The 14487-nt window shown below is 46.5% G+C and overlaps 1 protein-coding gene across 2 annotated transcripts in view; it reads right to left on the bottom strand.

Moving 5' to 3' along the window:
* CHD6 (chromodomain helicase DNA binding protein 6) overlaps positions 1 to 14487 on the bottom strand; it is a 181831-nt gene that overhangs the window by 11821 nt on the left and 155523 nt on the right. For both annotated transcript variants that reach the window (XM_079785076.1, XM_079785077.1), the window contains 7 exons: positions 14157 to 14217; positions 13287 to 13503; positions 10783 to 10991; positions 8079 to 9662; positions 3600 to 3751; positions 3027 to 3233; positions 1621 to 2073 (listed from right to left, as the gene is read on the bottom strand). In XM_079785076.1, coding sequence (XP_079641202.1) covers positions 1621 to 2073; positions 3027 to 3233; positions 3600 to 3751; positions 8079 to 9662; positions 10783 to 10991; positions 13287 to 13503; positions 14157 to 14217 — 2883 coding nt within the window. The remainder of the gene's footprint in view (positions 1 to 1620; positions 2074 to 3026; positions 3234 to 3599; positions 3752 to 8078; positions 9663 to 10782; positions 10992 to 13286; positions 13504 to 14156; positions 14218 to 14487) is intronic.

The raw sequence follows: 14487 nt of genomic DNA, 5'->3' as shown, positions 1-14487 counted from the left end.
CTCCTGTCCTGTTCCCCACAGCACTCTTCGCAGGTTTTCCACGCCTCACTGCAATTTGCTTACCTATTTCTCCCTTTATTGTTCCAATACCTCTTTTACTCATCTCTGTATTCCCAATGCCTATACTTGGGTCTGCTGATAAAGTACAATGTCAATGCTAAATAAATGTTTGCTTAATAAATTTTAAAAATACTCTCAAGTCAAGGGGAAAATTTCATCAGTCATTCCATTGGACTCTCACCATCATTACAGAGAAACTATGGCTTTGCACCTCTGAAAAATTAGGCAACCACCCCAAAAGCTTGCAGGGTTGGGCAGGGAAAGAACCTGCCACTTCAGCTTCCCAAATTATACAGAAAGTCTAAGAGGAAGACACATCTCAAACAATATACCTTAGCAATAAGCTGCTTGAGGAATAGAGAAAGAAGTCCTTGGCTTGGTCCCCTGATCTGCCACTTACTAGCTGGACAACCTTAGGCTAATTATTTCATGCTTATAAGCTTCAGTTTTCTCATCTATAAAATGGGAATAATAATACCACCTTCACAGGGTTGTTGTAAGGATCACATAGGACAATCATGTAAAACCCTGAACACAGTGCCTGGCACATAGTAAGTACTCAACAAATACTGGCTATTATTATTCCTTTTAAAATAAGAAGACATGCTTGGCTGAGTAGCTCAGTTGGTTAGAGCATCCTCCTAATACATCAAGGTTACAGGCTTGATCCCAGGTCGGGCACATACAATAATCAACCAATGAATGCATAAATAAGTGGAATAACAAATCAATGTTTCTCTCTCCAGCCCCCTTCCCCTCTCTCTCTCAAATCAAGAAAAAAAGAAAGAAAGAAAGAAAGAAAGAAAGAGAGAGAGAGAGAAAGAAAGACAGAGAGAAAGAAAATAAGAAAACATGAAATGTGATCCCTGTTTTGGAGCTCAAAAATCAATAAATGGGAAAAACCAAAATATAAAGAGAAGTCAGTGGTCTTTGATACATTAAACAAAGTCTAAGGGGGTCTCTCTCTTGGCTGCTGAACCTTTTCTGTTGTTTACAATGATCTCCTTTGAGTTTAGAACGTCTTAGTGTGATCTCAGTGAATCCTCACAGCGACCCTCTGTGGGAGATGCTGTGACCCCCACTTTACGGAGGAGCAAAGTGAGGTGGTGATGTGCCTAATGCTGACCAGAAAGTCAAGCAGTAGAGTCATGATCAACCTGCAGAAGTCCTACTCCTGATCCTTCTTCCAACCCCAGCTCCTGGAAAGCCACTAATCTGGAGCTACCAGCCACAGACTCAACCCTGCTGTCTCACTTTGCTCACTCATCATGTGGCTCTTCCGAGACACCTGAGGATTTGGGTTGTTTCTATTTGAAAAGGCAAGACCTCCTGGCTCATTTCTCCAGGATGCCTGCAGATTAAGGGCCCTTGGTGGATTAATACCATCTATTTCTAGAAAAAACTGAGGGTAACTTATTATGAAGACATAATGAAAGTAAGCAGGACAACTGAAAAAGGGAGAAAAGAGACACAAACCAAAAAGTTTTGTGTCTGAGGAAGAAGGGTTTATTGCTCTGTGTAGAAAGGCCAATGTTTCTATTTAAGGCCTCGTATACCTACCAGGATTCCTGCCTGAAGTGTCTGCTCCTTCAAAAAGATGAGGTCCATCCCTCCTTCAGCATGTTTCCGCCTCCCTCTCCGCCTCCTCGCGGCAGCGTCATCTCTTCTGAGGCTCCCGTTGACAATCTGCCCGGTCACTGGGTGGATCAGGCCAGCTTGCAGAATCCCAGACAAGTCCATGCCAAGGGCTCCTTGAAGTGAACTGATAGCCCCCATCTTAGGGGTGCTGGCACTCACTGGGAAAGGGGACGTGGCTCCTGGGGACCCCTCAGACGTGCAGGAGAGGTCTATTGCTGACTCCCCGTGCCAGCCATTGAGGACGATGGGGGGGTGCCCATGGGTGGCAGAGAACTGTTCCAGGCTCCGAGCCTTTGCATCCCGCTCCACCTCAAACTCGTAAGGACGTCTGTGCTTTTGTTCATCCTTTGAGAAAACTGGAGCCAAGAAGCTGTCCTGTGAACACACACACAGGGCTGAATGCCAGCCATTTCTTCAGGCCCGATTTCCTTGGGCAGAGTATGATTTCTAATCATCTTCTAGCTCAAGCCTTCTCAAACTTTAGTACCAAATCGCCTGGACAGCTTGTTAAAATGCAGATTCTATTTCAGTGGGCCTAAGAGTTTGCATTTCTAACAGGTTGCCATATGCTGCGAACGCTGTTTGTCTATGACCTACACTTGGAGTTGCAAGATTTTAATTTAGGGAATCTCAACTTCGGCTGTACATCAGGATCAACTGGGAAGTTTAAAAGAAATTCCAATACTCAGCACACACACACCAATTAAATCAGAACCAGCAGCTCTTCAAGGTTCCCAGTGGATTCCAATGTGCAGTCGAGAGTGAGGGTAAGTGTGCTCATTAGTGTACCTACAATTAATCTTGACTTTTAAGTTTGAAGTTATAAAAATAAAATAAAACTCATTCCTGCTTTGATTTTCCTAATTTCTATCAGCTGCCACCCTTCCTCAGTCCTCCATGTGTTGAACACACTAACCCATTCATGCCCCCTTCCTCATATGCCTGCCAATTTCCTTGCCTTTCTTTGTATTCACTCTGCCACTGACCTAGTCTAGAACCTCACCTCTTCTGCAGCTCCTCACGTGGCCTCCAGCTGCTGAGGCACCCCCTCCTTCCTGACCGCAGCTCCTGTGAGCCTGCACACCACTCCAGCTGACCTGCAAAACTCTGCCTTCATCACGCATTTCCCTGCTCTAAAACTTGTAATGGCTCTTCGCTGCCTACAGGATAAAAATCCAAATTCTTCAATTAACACTAATGGTTGTACCAAAACCCCCCACAAAAACCCCTATTCATTCAGTAAATGGGTTGAATGGATGACTCAGCCAAGAAGTGCAAAGTGTCCCCCACCCTCTGTTTCATGGTCAACACCATTCTTGCGGCCTCACCTTCTGGATCTGGGCCACCAATGCTGCACCGTTGCTGAAGCTGTGCTCTGATGCTTCAGGCTCCGAGAGGCTGCTTCGCGAACCAGCGGTGCTGGTTAACACAGGGGCGGGCAGTGTGCCCGAGGGCTCATACTGCTGGCTGGAGGGCCACTTCCCGTTCAACACTACGTGGCAGATGTTATCTAGGCGGTTGATTATCACTCGATCCTGTAAAAAAAAAAAAGACAAAATCTCTGAGGAATAAGTACCAAGTTACCCAAGTTTGAAAAGTCCCTTGAGATCAAGTTTTCTAACCAGAATGACCTGATTAGAAAGGAGCGCTCACTTTATAATCCTTAACATAAAGTTCAAAGCCACAGTTGCTGTAAATATGAAGACAACTTAACATTTTTGTCTTATGGTCTAATTAGTCAAGTGCATATACCTTCAATGCTCAAATGTTACAATACTAATACCTTTTACAGATATTAAACATTTCTCTGAATCTGTTACTCAGAAATACTCTGGAAGGTAAATCTAAAGAATTCAGAGCTGAGAATGGCCTGGGAGAAGAGGGAAAGCGCTGGGAGAGACCTTTGGCCACTCCGAGAAGGAGAAGAGGGTTTTCTCCTGCAGCAGCTGTGCGATGGTGGGGGCCCGGGCCTCCTGCAGGTCGTCTCCGATGTCGCCCGTGAGGCCTGATGTCGAGCTCTTGCTCTCCTCTTCAGAGTATTTCCCTGGGTAATCTGGCAAGAAAGGTTAAAAATTTAGATACTTGGGAGATAGGAGTAATCTGAAAGATCAGGATATCGGATCTCTTTTTAAAATTGGCCTATTCTGTGTTATTTTAAATTGAATATTAATTACCATGTCTTCTATCTCCAGAAAAACCACACAGGTTAAACTGTAAAGGTAGACGCCGCTCTAGGGCTACCCATACAAGTCATGAGAAGAGTTGCATCTACACCCCAACAAAAACAACAAGGAAATAGACGAGAAAGAATGTTTTCCTGCGTACCCAAGAGTGAAATGAGTGAATGACCACAAAGAGGCTTTCATTTGGGGTAGTGGATAAGAGGAAATCAAACATTATAATCCTTAGATGCATTTGAAGGGACAGTCTATGAAACGCAACACAGCAAGAAGCTGATGTTCTGTTTTCTTTTTGTTAATCCTCACCTGAGGATATTTTTTTCCATTGATTTTTTAGAGAGAATGGAAGGGAGGTGGGAGGGGAGGGGAGGGGAGGGGAGGGGAGGGGAGAGAGAGAGAGAGAGAGAGAGAGAGAGAGAGAGAGAGAGAGAAACATTGATTGGTTGCCTCCCACATGTGCCTCGACCAGGGCCAGGGACATGCCTGCAACTGAGGTACATGTCCTTGACAGGAATCAAACCCGGGACCCTTCAGTCTGTGGGGCCAACACTCTATCCACTGAGCCAAACCGGCTAGGGCAAGAGGCTGTTAATGAAAAGGATGAAAAGTCATAAAACCTACTACAAAGGTAAAACAGACACGATTCGTGTAAAAAATGATGCATAGGAACCAAGAACATTTAAATTACTTCACTGATACAAAGAAATGGAAATGCAACTTATTCTTTCAAGCTTAAGTGGATCTTTAAAGATCCACTTACCAGGAAGGACAGGGAGTGAATTAGAGGGGGTCAAAATGCCTCAGGCAGGAAAAGTTGTGAACTTCTCTTCCTGGTGAAATGACAAGGAATGTGTATCCTCTGATAGGTACAGATTTCACTTTTTTTTTTTTTTTAAGTATTTTTCAATTACAGTTTAGACTCAATAATATTTTATATTAGTTTCAGGTGTACAACATAGTGGTCAATCACATACTTTACAAAGTGGTCCCCCCTGATATTTCAAGTGCCCACCTGGCACCATACAGAGTTCACTTTTGACTGTACAAGTCTCTTGGGGAACTGGAGAGACCCTTTACCATGAGCAGGGCCTTGCTAGGCCAGGGGATTCAAGGATACACAAGAGAGACGTGGCCTTGGCCCGCAAGGATCGTACAGTTTCATGGGGAAAGAAAGGAAAACAGCAAATAAAAAACCCACCACAGCAATGATAAACAAATAACTCCAATTATGAACCATGGGGAGTGCTAGAAAGGGAAAGAAACAAGGTGCCATGCTGGCAGGGGGAAGGCTGGGGAGAGAGCATCCCACAGGCGAGAACACTCAAGAAGAGGAGGCAATGGGGAGGGTGCTCTGGGCATGTGGAGGAACTGAGACATCCAGGGAAAGGCACAGGGATGAGGCTGGAGGGGCAGACTCCTCTAGGTCATGCTGAGTTCTGTAGGCCAGGAAAGTAAATGCTACTTTTATTCTAGATCCTATGGGGAGCACCAATGAAAGGTGTTAAGCAGAGGAGATGGATTTAAGTTTTCAGAAAAAGCAAAATGATGTGTGAGAGAAAATCCTGGAAAAGCAGCCAGAAGATCCGGGAACTGGCCCAATAGTCATGCCAAAGACTGTTCCTTCAGCTGTAGAATTCGTCTCAGAAACAGGCTAACCCTCCCTGCTACACCTATTCCACATCACACACTTGTGAGGGCCTTCAGAGGGCTGCAGAAGCAGTTTTAAAGGCATCGGTGCAAAGAACTTTCATCTACGAATATGCGCAAGCTTCTCAAGTCCACTGCCCCTTCCACCACAGCAAGGCAGCCACTGCCCCCCCTTCTACCTCAACTCAGCAAGGCAGCCACTGCCCCCCCACTTCTACCTCAACTCAGCAAGGCAGCCACTGCCCCCCACCTTCTACCTCAACTCAGCAAGGCAGCCACTGCCCCCCCTCACTTCTACCTCAACTCAGCAAGGCAGCCACTGCCCCCCCCCCCCGCCTTCTACCTCAACTCAGCAAGGCAGCCACTGCCCCCTCTTCTACCTCAACTCAGCAAGGCAGCCACTGCCCCCGCTTCTACCTCAACTCAGCAAGGCAGCCACTGCCCCCCCTCACTTCTACCTCAACTCAGCAAGGCAGCCATTGCCCCCCCTTCTACCTCAACTCAGCAAGGCAGCCACTGCCCCCCCTCACTTCTACCTCAACTCAGCAAGGCAGCCACTGCCCCCCCTCACTTCTACCTCAACTCAGCAAGGCAGCCACTGCCCCCCACCTTCTACCTCAACTCAGCAAGGCAGCCACTGCCCCCCCTCACTTCTACCTCAACTCAGCAAGGCAGCCACTGCCCCCCCCCTTCTACCTCAACTCAGCAAGGCAGCCACTGCCCCCCCTCACTTCTACCTCAACTCAGCAAGGCAGCCACTGCCCCCCCCCTTCTACCTCAACTCAGCAAGGCAGCCACTGCCCCCCACCTTCTACCTCAACTCAGCAAGGCAGCCACTGCCCCCCCCCACTTCTACCTCAACTCAGCAAGGCAGCCACTGCCCCCCACCACTTCTACCTCAACTCAGCAAGGCAGCCACTGCCCCCCACCTTCTACCTCAACTCAGCAAGGCAGCCACTGCCCCCCCCCCCACTTCTACCTCAACTCAGCAAGGCAGCCACTGCCCCCCACCACTTCTACCTCAACTCAGCAAGGCAGCCACTGCCCCCCACCACTTCTACCTCAACTCAGCAAGGCAGCCACTGCCCCCCCTCACTTCTACTTCAACTCAGCAAGGCAGCCACTGCCCCCCCCCTTCTACCTCAACTCAGCAAGGCAGCCACTGCCCCCCCCTCACTTCTACCCCAACTCAGCAAGGCAGCCACTGCCCCCCACCACTTCTACCTCAACTCAGCAAGGCAGCCACTGCCCCCCACCACTTCTACCTCAACTCAGCAAGGCAGCCACTGCCCCCCCTCTTCTACCTCAACTCAGCCCCCCTCCACCTCAGCTCAGCAAGGCAGCCACTGCCCCCCTCCACCTCAGCTCAGCCCCCCTCCACCTCAGCTCAGCAAGGCACCCACTGCCCCCCTCCACCTCAGCTCAGCAAGGCAGCCACTGCCCCCCTCCACCTCAGCTCAGCCCCCCTCCACCTCAGCTCAGCAAGGCACCCACTGCCCCCCTCCACCTCAGCTCAGCAAGGCAGCCAATGCCACCAAAGGACATCAGTCAGTGCACAGCAGCTCTCCTCTAAACCATACTCGTCTATACCCTGCACTTGTTTGACTGCCTGGGTTTCAAAAAGCAAAGTAGGTTTTATAAATCACACATGGCAGTCGTCCTTCGTGGCCTGGGGTGAGGATTGGCAGGTCACAGACTGGCTCCTCTGAGTCAGCTGGGGCCACAAGCCATGTTCAGCTCAGCTCCTCTGTCCTTATCCTAGCTATTGTGCCAATTTTAATTTGGCTTCAGAAGACTTCCCAAAATAATCACATCACACTAACTAAAACCAAAGGCTGGGAAATCACAGTATCTATATCCCTGCAAGGCATGAAAAATCTCAGGGGCATCTAGATTCTTAATATTTTAAAATTCCTTCTAATTTGAACCCTCATCTAAGATTCCCCCTATTTAAAAAAAGATCAAGTATGTATATTTGTTGAGTTACTTATAATTTTATTTTAATTTCTGCTGAGTTACTAAAAGGACTCTACTGAGTTACTAATGCCCCAACATTAAGTCACAGGGTTTTAACAATGAATGAATAAACAGTGCTATCTTTTTTCACCTTAATAAAGATCACATTTATTTGTATTTTTGTGGAGTGCCTGAAAAATTCCATCTATATTAAGCTACAGGTTCCTGAGGTTCCCCGGCTGTTCTGTTCTACTTAGTTTGAAATGCCCTATCTAGGGGAATAGCCAATTATTCCCCCTGATGCCACCTCTAGCATCTATCAGATAAAAAGCACACAGCCTCTGCCCCAATCACATCGCTGATGCAGTAAAGGTGCTAGGATCATCTATCACCCTCCTCGCTTTTCTGGAATGACCAGAGTTAAGCTACTGTCTCATTTTCAGACCAAGGCCTGGGACCTTCAGTTTTAAACACATGGTGAGTGCTGGTAGACCTGTTTCAGAAGCCGTAAAACTTTTAGCACTCCCCACTCCCTCCTCCTCCCTGTCATGTGAGAACTGGCTTATCCAAAATACCACAAGGTCCCACATACTGTACCTTGACTATGGCAGTTTCCATCTCTGTCATAGTCATCTTTACTTTCGAAATCCATGTCTTCTGACTTGAGCTCACTTCCTTCAGGAGGATATGTAGGGAACCCTTTCTTCCCTTCTGCACTTTCTTTCCAAGGTTCTTTTACAAGTTCATGCTTCACTTTAAATGGCTCCAATGGAATGGCCGTGAGCTCACCCTCCATTGTGATGTTATTAGTTTTGCTTTTGTACAGGTCTGGGCTATGACCCTTGGGCTTCTCCACTTCAAATTCATCACTCTCCAGGCCGCGTGTCCACCTCTCCAAGTGTTTGCAGTGGCACTGACAGGCCGCTTGAGGAAAAGCCCCCTGCAGCCCGGCACTCTGGCTCCCGGCCCCTAGGCGGCCTTTCTGGGCTTCCTCTGCCTGGAAGCCTCGGCCCTTCTCTCCTGGAGTACTAGCGGTGGGCTCGCTCAGAGGCAGAATCTCTGGCCTATCCCTCCCGCCTGCTGCTACATCCAAGTTTTCCTCCTCATTTTCCTCCTCTTCCTCCTCTTCCTCACTGTGGTTCTGACTCAGTATCAAATCAGTTTCTAAACTCTTGTTTTCTAGTAAATCAATTAATTGCTGCTCTGATGACAGGTTTCTTTTGGAGTCACAGACACTAAGGTTACACATATCGACAAACCCACTTTCATTTCCTTGATCCAAGGAAGGGGAAGCCAAGAATTTGGCTTCCAGCTGCCCGACGCTCTCAGGCCTCTGCTTTGCCTCACTGCAGCAGAGCTCCTCATCTCTTGCAAGAGACAACAACAAATGTTTTCCATTTTTAATGTTCATTTGAGCTACTCCTGCTTCCAAACTATCCATAAGAGAGGGGCCTGCAGCTACTTCTGCCTCGTGGCCACCGGGCCGACAGTTCACACCTCTGCTTGCTGAGATGCCAAGAGCATCTGTTCTGGATTCTGTGTTGGTATGTGGGCTCTCCTGAAAAGAGCCCGGCTCTCGGCTGAGCCCCTTCTTACCATACATCATGCTCTCCAAGGATTCAGGCAGCAGACTTTCCTCGTGGGTGATGGAGATGACATCCTGAACTTTAGAAATAAAGTTCTCACACGTTATGTCCGATAAGCTGCCCTCAGGTGGACCAAGATGATCATCCCTACCTTCAATTTGTCCTAGATTCTCAGGTTCAGTTTCAAGGGACTCTGAAGTCCTGCTCATTTGTGTATATGTAGGAGATTCATAGAGTTTGGAGTTGGTCTGGTAAAGGCAATAGAGACTCTCTGGAGCCTGGGTGTCAGGTCTTTTATGCTGGGCGTAGTTTCTGTAGGCGTCCAGGAAGGACAGCTGGGGGTCAGTCATGACATAATAGTCAGTGCGATTCAGCCCATGTTTGGCGGTGCCAATGAGCAGGTCCCGATCGTGCTTCCCACACTCCCACCACACTGGGAGGTAGAGGCTGGGCCTGCAGAGCTGGAGGCGTTCGTGCAGCTGGGGACACGTTAGCACCTGCTCTCGGACCTTCCGTAATAGTTCAATGCGGTACAGAGTTCTTGCAGCCCGTTCCTCAGTGATAGGTTCAACACAGATGGTGGGATCTGGGGGACCTGGGAAGGTAAACAAAGAGCCCATCACTTCAAGGAGCCCTTGGTCACCTGCTGCCCACCTGAGTCCCTGCTCTTTGGTCTTACAGTTTAACTCCCTAGTTCCGCAGCACGGCAGTCTCGGTGTGTGTGCCCCTGCCAAAATGAAAAGCTAAAAGAGAACGGGAGGTTTTTTATGAAACAGGACAGACCCAGCGAGGGTCAGAGAAGAGCACAAACACTTCAGTTCTGGAAGTAAGATTAGTTCCCCTGCAGTAAGCATGTACTATGTGCCCCTGACACTAGGTGCTTTACATGTTAGTTCTCACAGAAAGTCTAAGATATACCAACATCATCCCGTTTGAAGGTTAAGGAAACATGTTTAGATAAGCTAACCTGCTCAAGGTAGCAGAACCAGGACTCTAATCCAGGTCTTGTCAGTGGGACGCCAAGGTCCAGCTCTTCCCACTCTATCCAAGCTCTCCGGCTTTAGCGAAAACACACTAACCATGCCACCCGGGGGCAAGAGTTGGGACATCCGTGCATGCTGCCAACAGCCCAGCACCCAAACTGGGTGGGCTCAATGTGTGTTTCAGCTTTCCTAAAATACAGTCACAATGCCCAGAACAAGTTTATCTACAAGGATGAGGCTGAAGAGGACCTTGAAGGAACTGCTGCAAATAATTCCAAGCAGGAAGAAATTTCTCAGAAGAGGTCTCTATCAGACTAGGAGATGTTAAATGATAGCCACTTCCTTTCTCTAGCTACAAGTCAATACATGAGAAAATGAAGTTAAGATTTAATCTGAGGAAGGTGCCAAGTTCATAGCAGGATAAATTTATGAGACTTAAAAAAATAAAACTATACTTTGGAAAAGGTGATTAATAGTAGTCTCAATATTTCTGTGAGGTTTTAATTTGAATTTCAATTTTTATTGTAGTTATATTATTTTGGGAGAGAGATTTTACTTTATGAGGGTGGACCTAATTTGGAGTTCATAAATTTGTGAAAACCCACTTGTTTTTACCTGAAATCTTCAGGTAGACTCCACTTTTATAATTATACCTAAAATAATTCTGAACCTGGAAATTTAAGCATGTTCTTTCCTTGTCTCATCTGGGATACCATGACAGAGTTTTCTCACCGCCATCTTTCCACGGGGGCAGACGGCAGACGTGCCGGCACATGGCCACAAAACTATAAAAATAGTGTTCCAGGCTCTCATCCGATTTCTTGTCCAAACGAGAAATGATGCGGAACTGCGTCCAGTTGAAAGTTTTCTTTTCTTGATCATAAACAACACCAAAGGAAGACACTGTTCTGTAGAAGTCGGCTTGCTCCCTCCTTGTCCACCTGAGATTTAATCAGCAAGGGAGGGTGAGCGGTTTCTCTTTCTTTATAAAAAACCAACAACTAACTTATTAAACACCTCCTGAAAGAGACTGTGAAGTCAAGAAAGCAGGTAGGGCTGGTTTGTCTATTTTACTGCTTGTTTTTATTTAAGTTAAGTTGGGCTGAGAGGCTTATAACGAGAACAGCCTACCAGCCGACCTGCACTTCCCACACCTTTCAGCTCTCTTCTGGTACTTACCTCTCCATTTCTAAACCATGTGTGCCTATTTGTGATCTCCTGACTCATAAACTCAAGAAATTACCTAGTTTATTTCCTCTTGTGAGAAAGATTTTTATAATACTATGTATGCTTACACATTTTGCCATATTTTTTGCCCCCGTTTGACATCCTAGAATCACAGAATCCTGGAGGGACCTTCCAGACCTTTAAATTCACCTCCTTCGCTTTATAGACAAGAAGCTGGTCCAGAGAAGGAAAGCACCTCCCTCAGCCACACACCTCTACGACTCCTTATCACACATTGGCTTTCTTCCTGGTTATGTAGGCAGGTTTCCCATATCAATTATTTTCTCTAGAACACAAAGACTCTGTAGTCTTTATATCCTGTAGAATTAAGATAATGACTTAAGGGGGTTGGATGATTATACTCCACCATAGTCTTTGAGGGGCTTTGGGCACTACACTCTTCACCCCCAGAAGAAGTGGGGTAAGGAGTGCAGCAGGGAATCAGAGGAAAAATGAGAAGCAAGAAAGAAGGGACTCTGGCTCTTCTCTTCGGAGCTGCAAAAGATGGAAGAAATATTTCCCCCGTATCACCAAATTTCATAAAGCCAGGAGTGCAAAGAAGTAATTGAATGTGTTATGTGGTGGTGCTTTAACTCACTGGATGTTACATCAGAGGGATGGAGAGATATAAAAACTCAAATAATTGCAGCATTGTTAATTTTTCTGGTGGTATCAATCCTAACCGGGCCTTCTGTGGCCATTTTTAGCTTAATTCTCAGACAGGCAAGTAACTCCTGACAATTAATATCTTCATCATAGGCTGGCTTTGTAAAAAAAAAAAAAAAAAAAATCCTTACATGAGGATATATTTTTTTATTTTTTTAGAGGGGGGGAAAGAGGGAGGGAGAAAAGGAGAGAGGGAGAGAGAGGGAGAGGAAGGGAGAGAGATATCAGTTGCCTCCTATATGTGCAGCAACCGGGATTGAGCCTGCAAGTGGCCCTGATCTGAAATCGAACCCACAACTTTTCAGTGTAGGGGATGATGCTCAAATCAACTGAGCCACCCTACCTGGCATTTTTTTGGTATTTATTGTTCTCAAAGGCTTGACAAGGACTGGCAGCTATAATAAGACAGCTTCAATGCACACTATTCACTTTGCTGCTAAAAGAATGTCTGATATATGCCCTTTGTCACTTTAAAAAATTTTTTTTTCTTTATTGATAAAGGTATTGCATATGTGTCCTTATCCTTCCCATTCCCCCCCCGCCCCCCCAATCTGTGTCCATTATGTGTTTTTTATTTTTTTCTTTATGCCCGGGAACTCTGTGTCCATTATGTTTATATGCATGCATACAAGTCCTTTGGTTGATCTCTCCTCCATACCCCCACCCTCCCCTACCTTCCCTCTGAGATTTGACAGTCTGATTGATGCTTCTCTGTCTCTGTTTTTGTTCATCAGTTTATGTTGTTCATTATATTCCACAAATGAGTGAGATCATGTGATATTTATCTTTCTCTGACTGACTTATTTTACTTAGCATAATGCTCTCCAGGTCCATCCATTCTATTGAAAATGGAAGGAGTTCCTTCCTTTTTATAGCAGCGTAGTATTCCATTGTGTAGATGTACCAGTTTTTTAATCCACTCATCTGCTGATGGACACTTAGGCTGTTTCCAAATCTTAGCTATGGTAAATTGTGCTGCTACGAACATAGAGGTGCATATATCCTTTCTGATTGGTGTTTCTAGACCCTTTGTCACTTTTATCCAGCATGGTGTTTTTAAGCCCCATCCCCAGAGACTGGGGTCCCATTTAGGAAAGAGGGTCAAGTTGGAAAATCATAAAAGTCTTGGAATTGTGAACAAAGGCTGTCCTAGATCTCATCGGACTCCCCAGTCAGCAAGACAACAGTAACATTTGGAGGCTGGTTCTAATTAATTTTGGAGACCACCTATCTCCATGAGAGAACATGAAGTACACTTCCCTGCGGCTCTCAGCTTTCCTTTTTGTCCCCTTTACCCACTGGGCAGCTCAGCACGCCCTCTCGGCCACTAGCTTTTATTTTACCTCTTTTGGGCTTCCTTGTTGATGAGGTCCATTTCAGAAGTCCTCCTGAACATCTCTTCCTGGACCCAGTATCCTTGGTTACCTGGTCCCAGAATTTCAGGCCGGCAGAGTTCCTTGCGGTTGCAACGCTGGTAAATAGTGACCAGTCGTCTGAGCCGAGCTGTGAGCGCAGATGAAACTGGCCAGGGCGATTTGTCTGGGTCGGAGCCATCCTGGGCTTCAAACATCAGTGAGGACATTAGTATTTACAAACAGAACCCAACAGAGGTGACTGAATAACTGAAGGAGCTCAAGTGTTAGGCAGAGCTAGTGGGCTGCAAGTTTGCTTTAGAAACAGCTTGGTTGTGGTTGGCTGCTCTGTCTCAAATACAAACGTGCCTGTCTGTGGGGGTAGAACTGATCGAGGACCTTGTTCTAAGCCAGGAACAAGCAGACCCTCTGAGGCCTCCCCCATGGAGAACTATGGGCTTTTGTGTAGCTGGGCTTTTCAAATGCCAAAGACTATAAAGTGTGAATTCAGAAAAACAAACCAAAAAAATCCAAACCAAACCAAACCCTCCTAACTTTTCTCCCTCGCCAAACATTTAAATTAAAAAAAAAAAAAAAGAAGAAGAAAAAAAGGAAACCACAATTCCTTTGTTTCCCTCAGACTCCACCTGACGTCAGAGACCATCAGTGATTTCAGTTTTGAACTTCAGTGCCAGGTGGAGGAGGCTTGCCAGAGAGAGCCAAGCTGCAGCTCCGTGTACTACTCCAGGGGAGTTTGACCAAGGCCCACTTCCGTGGCTTTTTAAAAGAGCCTCCTTAAAAAGCAGCATTTTATGAACCGGGACCTTACTTTTCTTTGCCTTCAGAAGGTCACAGTCTCACCTGCCCGGCTGTCATCCTTCTTCTCACCAAAAATGCCATCCCCTCCATCACTGGAACTCTCCTGGGGATAAAGGAAGCCATCAGCAAAGCTGCAGCTCAGAGGAAAGCACCCCAGACAACCCTTGTCCAGAAGGAACAAACATGCACAGAGATCTGCCCAGGAACAGCTCCAACGCCATGGCCCCTGAGAAATAAAGCTCACTTAGGCACAATTTTAAAAGAGCCAGAAAGCAGTTTATTTAAAAAAGCATTTTCCCCCTGGAACTGTGTGGAATGCAGAGAATTACAGCTCAAACAATGATGAAGTTGAATGTTCTCCCTGGCAGTTACA

Source organism: Cnephaeus nilssonii (assembly GCF_951640355.1).
Source record: "Cnephaeus nilssonii genome assembly, chromosome: 11".
Lineage (NCBI taxonomy): Eukaryota > Metazoa > Chordata > Mammalia > Chiroptera > Vespertilionidae > Cnephaeus > Cnephaeus nilssonii.
This window is presented reverse-complemented; position numbering and strand designations above follow the sequence as displayed.